This window comes from Hippocampus comes, unplaced genomic scaffold (assembly GCF_001891065.2).
Source record: "Hippocampus comes isolate QL1 unplaced genomic scaffold, H_comes_QL1_v1.1 scaffold9, whole genome shotgun sequence".
NCBI lineage: Eukaryota > Metazoa > Chordata > Actinopteri > Syngnathiformes > Syngnathidae > Hippocampus > Hippocampus comes.
This window is the reverse complement of record NW_017805275.1, coordinates 1,959,536-1,968,881: the sequence shown is the minus strand read 5'-3', so window position 1 is coordinate 1,968,881 and position 9,346 is coordinate 1,959,536. Positions and strand designations below refer to the sequence as shown.

Below are 9,346 nucleotides of genomic sequence, written 5' to 3'. Positions count from 1 at the left end.
CCCCCCCCGTTGGTCAAGGCGTGTGCACCGGAAGGAGCACCACACTGTTAATGGGCATTGAAGCATACAAGCACAGGACGATGGTGCCAGAATATTTTTTTTCCCTCCATAAAGGGCACACTAACAAACCCCATCACCTAAATAACAGCTACTTGAGGGTAAAAGCCTCCTATATCCATTTGATCTTTATCTCCAGCTGCTCACTCAGAATTCACCGCATTGGCATGCAAATATTTGAAATAAACAGTGACGGTGACCAGAACGAGGGAGAGCCATCGGTCTTGACGAGTGATGTTCCACTCCACTATCTCTTACGCGCTCGGAGGCCTAAACAGTTTAAGTTTGTGTTTGCAGTCACTTCCTCCGGGTTGTTAAGCTGATGTACAGTTTGACAGACATGGAAGGAAACCAGAGCATGGCGGCGAGATTGTTTTGACCTGATAAGTAGAGATGGGTACATTAGGTAGACAAATTGAGCGAAACACTAAAACGCTAGGATTAACCTTGTATTGAGTGTAGAAAGACAGATGCCACATGCTACAAAATTTTCCCAAATGTTCCTGTTTAGTTTGACCCATGAAAAAATGTATTTCTTTGATTCGCTCCTAAAAACGTTAGCCGGCTGCAGATGATGCTGTGCAAAATGGATCGTGAACCCTGCTCAGGTGGCAACGAAGGTGGCCGGGCTGCCTTGCCAGTTGCGGGCTGGGTCCGTCTGTCGAGTTTCTTGAGACCCGTCGCCAGCTCAGCTCCAGCCACACTCATAACACAATTCCGCGGCTTTGGAGGATGGGCTTGGCGGACGACACGGCACAGCACAGCACATTGAGTTAAGAGAGCACGCAATGCTGTGTTGAAGTATGATTTCAGTTGTCCTGTCACAATTTCATTTTCTAACTTCTCGTATTCTCAAGAAGTAGCCTTTTATTTCTGTTTCTGTTTCTTTATATTGTAGTTGACACAGTTAACACACTTGTTCCTCTCTACCAAACTTGCCGTTCTTCTCCACCCCATATTTCTTTGCCTCTTATCTGTGGACTCCTTTTAGTATTCAGACGATGACACCACATAACTGAAATACCTTGTGTTACAGACATTTAAATCAAATGTATGTCAAGATTGTTAGACATGCAACTGCGTTTTAAAATGTCAATCATGACAAGTTGTTTTCTCTAAAAAAAAAAAATGCTGTAATTGAGTGCAACTTATGCCATAGTTGAACAATGTTTGTTTGAAACAAGATATTTGAACCACAAGACATATCTGTACTTGGTATCAGCGAGTACTCAAATGTAAGCACTTGTACTCAGTTTCAAAACAAGTTTAAGAAGTCAGGGGGCCCAGTTCTCAGAATGTAGAAACACCTCATGATGATGTTGTGCAATTTGGAAATTACAACCGCAATCTCAGGCGTAGGGACTGGTAGTCGCGGCCAGCTAATGTCAGCTTTTGTGTTACAGTCTTGTTTTCACTCTCAGCTCTCAGAAGTCAAGCAAGTATTTGCAACACCCCACATCTTTTTTACATCCAGTGAATGTGCATCTCCACTCTGGAGCCATTGTTGATGTTAATGTTGCCCAATGTGACACTGACACATGACTGACCTCTCCCAAGTGTGCAGGATCCAAAGGATTAGGAGTGTTTACTCCTAGTAGCATGGAGGTACCTTTGCATGTTAATGATGGGAATTAATAACCTGCTGACGCCTGGGAGATAGCTGTGTTTACTCCCGGGCTGTGACATGACAGTCTGCCCTTGCCCTGAAAGGTTTCTGTTTATGTGTCTCTTATGACCATGATAATCGGCTTCTACTGGAAAATGACCCCCCCCCCCCCTTTAAAAGTATTTGTTTAGTTTCTATGGCTTGCCTGCTGGCATTTTTGGGGTCATGTGACTTGCTGAGATATTAATATTGCTCAATAAATGCAGTATTTATGTTCTCCCAGACTATATATCTGTCCTTCTGGGTGCAACTCTCTCTCTCGCACACGCTCTCAGGGCATGAGAACACAGTAAATCTTTGACAACATCACACAAAGAAGAAAACTCTCAGACGGGGGTCGAGAGAAACGCAACACCGTACAGTAGCCTGACTTCCTCCGGGTGCCATAGACCCGCATAGGCACCAGATACCGGGTGTGGCCGCCAACATGCACAAAGACAGAAATAAAGAGTCAGGCTATTGCTTTTCAGCAGCGAGACCCCCGGGTGACCTTCCCCGTCGACCCCAGCATGACCCCACATGGAGGAAAAGGGAGAACGAGAGCAGTCGGGATCACTCCGACGGAGTCAAATGCTCAGCTAGCGCCAAGACAAAAGCTAAAAAGGAAGGTGTTGTCATTGTAGCCTGCGCAAATCAGGTGACAGTCCCCATTTCTTGGACTATTGTGCCCACCTTCTTCCCTCATAAATCAAAGCTCTTATGCTTTAGCGCTCTTGCTGTGACTTTAGCCTGGAGTCCTTGTCCACTTATTGTTCCTGACCATCTCTGCTACTGATTTGTCTGCGTCAGGTCAAATAAAGGTTCTTGGCTTCAGGGTGGAAGTGTACTTGACTGGTGGTATGTGTCCCAATGGGTTTGCATGCCAGGTTTCGGGTTACTGAATTGATCATCTTGAAGGGAAATAAGTCACATGTCCACCGAGTGGTTAAGTTGGCTTTATCTGACTACTGTATGGATGGTAGTGACATGCGCCGAGGTTCATGACTTGTCAGACACCACTCCTCTGCAGTCATGTATAAAAATATGAAATCAAATAAAAGATGAGCCGATATTTCAATTTCAGTAGAAACAAAAGTTTCTACTTAGGTCAAAATTGAATTTGTTCATGTTTTCAAAGCTTTTGATGATGATTCAATCAATTCCACACCGCTAAGCAATGTGATTGAGAAAGGACAACGAAAGAATGTTTAATATAAAGTCGTTCATTGTTGTTTTTTTTTTTTTTTTTGCTGATCCCTCTTTTTTTTAAGTAAAAAGAGTGATCCTTTTTCTTCTCTGTGTTGTGATTGTTACAAAAGACCCGATTACTTAGGTCATGAGCAACATCAAAACTGGCGGTACCTGCCGCCAGTTTTGATGGCAACATAACTATCGAGTTATATTTTGTTGTCAGTCTCTTTGTGACTGTGGTTTATGTAAACAGTTATGTCTTCTGTTTATGTTGGGATATACGTGACAGTTTACCTGAAGTGCGAAACGCGAGTCTCCTCGTTTGTCACGCTTGTGTTTCGTCCCCAGTCGACCTGGAGCACATGAGGACGGTGAAGTCCGACAAGCACCAGCGCTTTTGCCAAGAGAACGGCCTCATCAGTCAGTTCGTGTCCGCCAAGACCGGGGACTCGGTGAGCGTCAGACGCTAACAAAAGCATGATTTTGATCACATCGGGTAGGGTTAATGTTTCACGTTGTGTTACTGTCTTCAGGTGTATCTTTGTTTCCAGAGGGTTGCGGCTGAGATTCTCGGCGTAAAGTTGAACAAAGCTGAGATAGAACAGTCCCAGGTGAGTCATTCAAGTCTCAGATTACAACAAAAGGTCTCTCCTAACAAGTCTTGGACGTTACTTTTTCTTCGTCTTCATGGATTCATTGACCTGAGAAAAATGATCAGTCACACAGAGTATGTAACATTATGCTGCTTCTAATGGAGGTCACTGGGAGTGTGTTAGGTCAGCAGAGGTCACCACACACTGTAAATGACCTTTTGTTGCATAAACACTGGTTTGTTGCGTCTGCCTCAAGTGACGCTCTACCTGCCAGTGAAGCTGCCCGTCTGTAAAGAAGACCCACATTGGCCACATTAATGCGTGAAGTCAGAGGTTAAAGGTATGCATTTGCGGGGGTGAGAAGGTTACTTTAGCTGGCTGATTTATTTCGTTTATCTCCACAACGTGCTGTGTTGGCCTAAAAGAGGCTTCGGCCTGCCAGCGAGGACGGGTTGCCCGAATGTGGCAGCCTTCGGATTTACAGGGTCACCTCCCCCAGAAGCATTAATCCTCGCTCCGATACGAGCGGTTGGAGCCACCCTGGCTGGGTAGTGCTTGATGAGCTGGGGCCTGCAGAGAGGTCACGGCCCTGGGAGAGGAGGAGAGCATGTAAGGAGAGCACTGACCGGGTTCTCAAGCCCATCATCACCGCTGCCACTACCGCTGCCTACTGACTAATGGAGCCGTCCATCTACTTTGTTCTTCCTCCCCGCTGTCACAGGACCAAAGTGCTTTAATCCATGTTTATCAAGCAGAGAGAGAGGCTGTGTGAAGAAAACGAAGTGATACACGGTGGTGGTCTTGTCGTTTTAATTGTGGAACACGTATTTGTTTTAAAATCCCTTTTAAGTGAAAATCAATGTCTTGTGAATTTGATACACCACAGAGCAGAGGGTTGGGAACAACTCTTCCAAAAGCAATTGATGAAAGCTGTTACAGAATGTCCCTCAAATACCACTCGTACAACCTGGAAAAATGGACGCTGCTTACTCCCTCTAGCATTTTTGTTTTATACCTACACATCTCAACATGTTTGAGCCCAAAAAAAAATGAATCTGGTTCAATTCTCCAGTGGCTAGATTATATTTCACCACGCTGCAGCGGGTCACGGTGGTCGACTGGTTAGCACGTCTGCCTCACAGCGCAGAGGTCGGTGGTTGGATTCCGGCCCCGGCTTTCCTGTGTGGAGTTTGCATGTTCTCCCCGGGCCTGCGTGGGTTTTCTTCGAGTACTCCGTTGTCCTCTCACATTCCAAAAATATGCACGGCAGGCTGATTGAACATTCCAAATCGTCCCTGGGTGTGAGTGTGAGCGCGGAGGGTTGTATGTCTGTGTGCCCTGCGTTTGGCTGGGAGAATGTGAGTCAGTTTATGGTACTCTTGCGATGACATTGGACACTTCCTGTTTAGAGCTAATTCTTCAGTAATGATGCCTTAATGATTTATTTACGTGTTTATTTATTTTGATAAGCATTTCAGAGAATGGATCAATGGATGGGATGTCTGCTCTCTGTGCTTGTTTAGAGGTGGAGTCATGGGCTCAGTCAAGCCTCATTATCAGCTGTCAGCTATAGCAAGCTGAACACAAGGGTCACGACCCATGACAGAATTATATCTGCCCGGCTGCCCCTTCCTTCTTGCTTCTCTGTCTTTGGGATCAGATAGCGAGCCCTCAGATCCATCACTGGCCTCGACACCAGGCCTCAGCAGCTCATTCATTAGCCAGCCAAACGTCTGCTCGCCTGCTAATAGGACATAGCCGCTGTTTTCCGCTTAACACTGACGTCATCTGTGTCCTGTATCTGTCGCGCAACAATTCCATTCCTATCATCCCACATGTCCATGATCTACGTGCCCTCACTCTCCATTCTCACGTGACTATTTTTCTCTCCTTTGCTCATTTTCTTTTTTTGTCCTCAATCTCTCTCTGCTGCCTGGCATGTGTCGTACCTGCTCAGAGGATAGTGAAGGCCGAGCTGGTCAACTACCCGCAGGATGAAGGCCCGATTAGACAAGAGAACCGTCAGCAAAGCAAAATATGTCTGGTTCAATAGTTGAAAGTATGTTTCCCCAGTAGCATACTATCGATGAGTCTCACTAGAGAATTAAGTCGTTTCCCTGTTGTAGTATTTAGCTGTGAAATAGCTCTTGGACTTTTAGAACTGTGTCATTTCGTAGTCCTTTTAGTCTCAACAAAATGTTGTGCTGAACTATTCACAGCATCTCACTTTTTCCACATTTTGTTGATATAGCCTCATTCCAAAATGGAATCAAATCTTTTTTTTCTTCACAAAACACCCCTAACGACAATGTGAAAAACCTTTAGCAGTAATTGGAGCCTCAAGTCTTTTGGTGTATGATGCCAGAAGGTTGGCGCACCTTTCGTTGGGGAGTTTCAACCATTCCTCTTTGCAGCACCTCTCAAACTCCCATCAGGCTGGACGGGGAGTGTCGGCGCCATTTTAAGATCCCTCCAGAGATGGTTTCGCGCATTCAAGTCTGGGCTCGGTCTGGGCCACTGTGGTCACTGGAACCTTCAAAGCAGCAGAATGTTTTTTCTGTATCCTTCCCCACATTATTGCCTCGAGACAATCCTGTCTTGCAGGTCAACAGACAATTCCTTTGACTTGATGCTTGGGTTGTGCCTTGACATGCACTGACACCTGTGACACCTTATATAGACAGGTGTGTGCCTTTCCAAATCATGTCCAATCAACTAAACTTACGTCATGTGGACTCCAATTAAACTGTAGGAACGTCTCAAGGATCCCTGAGCTAAATTTTGAGCTTTGTCGGAAAGGCTGTGAACACTTGTGTATGATTTCTTCGTGTTTTTATTCTTAGTCAATTTGATTTTTTGTTCGAAAAAGTTGTGCATAACTGAATGTGGAAAAGGTGAAAAGCGGTGAACACTTTGTGGATGCACTGTACTGTAGGTAAGAACAAAAAGTACAGTCAGTCATTTTCACAGTGATCCCCACTGTGGAATTTTTGGTGGCATGTACTGTATGTCTGTTGCGTAAATCACAGCTGCGGTTTCAACTGTGGTAACACATAAAATACAAAGTATATGGTCTCTCTATATTGTGGATTTTGACCTCGAGCATGTTGATCTGGAATGTAGTCATGATTCTGAACAAACAATGCTGTTTCTTGCAGCGTGTGGTCAAGGCGGACATCGTAAACTACAGTCAAGATATGGTGGCCCGGACGGTCAACACCCCTCGCAGCTCCATGTGTGCGGTGCAGTGAGTCCACGCAAAGCCACCACGATGCCATCTTGTCAGTCAGTCAGTCAGTCAGTATTTTCCTCCCGGGCTGACGTGTCCAAACTGCGTCGTCCGTACTCGTCTGTCGTCCGTATGGTTGAGATGAAGAACCGAGGGCGTTCATTTAGCGAAGAACCACCATTCTGCCCCCATTTAATGTCTGTGATTCATCGTCCACCAATCAGAACGTAAGTAAATGGGCTTCGGCATCCGTCGCTGCCTCGCAGCCGACAGCAGGAGTGCATTCTCGGTTTGAAGATTGAGGTGAAAACGAACGAGGTCTCGCCACAGTTTTCAGACATTTCTGAATGCGGTGCTAAAATTAGTTAGCGCTTTGTTTTGTTTTTTTTTCTGCAGCACACTTATGAGCACAATTTGCAAACAAGAGACTTTTAAATGGTGTATTTCTTGGATTCTAGTTAAATGAGTTTCAGCTATTGAAAGTATTCCCTCTCGCCATGTTTCTCTCTGTGCACTTCCCCCAAAATTCAATGATGACACGGTCTTGATAAAGCCTGAGAAAAGATGTTTACATGTATGTATTGTTCATGAAGAGTGACACTTTAGTAGTTTGTTTCTATGTGTAAATGAAGACATTGAAGCAAATCATCCATCAAAAGCTGGACCATACCCGTCATGAAATTAAATGTGCACATCTAGATTCCCCCGATGCGATGTAAGTAAAATGATGACTCGCATATTTGCAGTTCAAACTGATGATTATTTAGCTGCTTTTTGTTTTTAAATAAAAGTTTCACGTTGAAAATGACAATTGGTCAGTGAATATGGTTTCAATGAGTTTAGATCTTGCAGTCTTTCACTCATCGAATCAATGCTCACCGTGAACTGACAATGATGCCGTGTGCTCGAGAAAAACTGCTGAAATTTAAGACTAAGGACTGAAACATGACCACCCCCACTCCCTCCCTATACAGCGCTCGCCAAGTCACTGCTGGCTAATAATGATCCGCCTGGTCTTTGTTCTGTGAATCTTCACTAAAATAGCCTCGAAATCTACTCCAGACAGATGATACAAACACCCTATAAAAGCTTATAAGCGCTATTAATTAATTACCAAATTCAGTAGTCCTGAGCCTTTTGTTATTAGAGGGGCCTGGTTCCGACACCATTTTTTTTCTTTCTTTTTTTTTTGTCCCGTCAGTGTCACTGAAACCAGTAGTGGATTAAGTGCCTTTGAAACTGCACGGATAAACAAAACAAAAGGCAGTATCTCTCCAACCAGGTGTCGGCTCCAATGAAGACTACAAACGGGGCAGAAATGGTCGGCCCGGCTGGGGTCGCACCAGCCCCACGTGCATTGTTTCGCTCGAGTGGACGTCTTAGGAATTGTCTTGGCTGGGTTTTTTTTTTTTTTGTTTTTTTTTCTCGAGAGCTGTCACCAGTGTTGACAGGAGAGAGTTGCCCTTGGCTTTGCGGCTGTTTGGACAGGTGTTTTTTCAAAGAAAACAACCGCAGTCCCTCTCCATGCTCAGACCCGCACTATATTGTCGCGTCCCTACAGACGGAAGCAAAGAATACCAGCACAAGAATAATGCTGGAGAAAGGATGAGGCTTTGCTACACTGGGACACGTCAAGGGTGGATGGCTCAAAACTCAGCCTTTCTTCCTGTTTGTTCAGCACCTTTGTGAGGCATTTTTGCAAATGAACAAAGTTCCACGAATGGTTAGCATTCCTGGTGTAAAAGTTAAAACCTGGATAGCAATTGACATGGTGCTTTAAATAAATATTCATGAAGTGAACATGTAGCAAAATGTGTTTAGAAAGGTGCCAGACAACAGGTGAAAGTAAAGCTAATGCTTCCAAAATGAATTCATTCATCAATTATCTACATGTCATCGGATAATGTTACCAACCGGTAACATTTCGTTTTTGGCAATACTTCAAAATGAATATGTCATGCTTACCATGGCTGCTTTGCCTCTTGCCGTCCGAGCACGTTAATGAGATGGGGGCATTTCTTTTGGCAGAGATTTTAAGGGCAGAGAGGAGTGACGTGAAGCTACGGTCTTGCTTGCAGCTTCAAGACTACATAGTCCAGCTTTAATTCAATTTTTTTTCAATTACATATATTCACTATTCCCTATCAAAATGAACTGAAATACTATTTTCTGAGAAACTAACTACTGCATTATTAAAATGTTTTAAATATTGAAAAATAGTGCTTTGTTATAAAAACACAATTTAAAAAATGGTTTTATGAAGTGTAATGTACTTTGGGACAAACCGAGTGACAACAGCTGGACCTGTAGTGTTGTATGTGTGCCTTTAAGGGGCGTGGCATCAGGAACATGGCTGGTTCGTCTTCTTCTGAACTTCAGGACATGAATTTGTCCGCCTAATGTTCAGTGTCGGCGTCTTCTCCATGCATGCTCTTTGGTAGCGATCTCATTTTGTCTCAGTTCCAGCGTTTCTTTCAATAAATAGTTGAAAGTGCATCAGTGGCTGTGGCTCTTCCTTTTTTACTTGAGTTATCTGGCGCTCGCTCAACATAAAGCAAAAATAAATAAATAAAAAAAAAAGACCAAATAATTATAACGTGAAAACTCACCCAAAAAACAATTTGGGATTTT

General features: G+C 44.1%; 1 protein-coding gene across 3 annotated transcripts in view; it reads left to right on the top strand.

Annotated features, from left to right (window-relative positions):
* The window catches only part of rab28 (RAB28, member RAS oncogene family), a 34,466-nt gene extending 26,940 nt beyond the window's left edge, over positions 1–7,526 (top strand). The window contains exons 5-7 of one of the 3 annotated variants that reach the window (XM_019870093.1): positions 3,242–3,345; positions 3,445–3,504; positions 6,645–7,526. In XM_019870093.1, the coding sequence (XP_019725652.1) occupies positions 3,242–3,345; positions 3,445–3,504; positions 6,645–6,737 (257 nt within the window). In that variant the 3' untranslated portion in view covers positions 6,738–7,526. Of the gene's footprint in view, positions 1–3,241; positions 3,346–3,426; positions 3,505–5,443; positions 5,684–6,644 lie in introns of those variants that run through there. The other 2 variants (XM_019870092.1, XM_019870094.1) reach the window with 2 other exon arrangements.
* Positions 7,527–9,346: the final 1,820 nt, after the last annotated feature.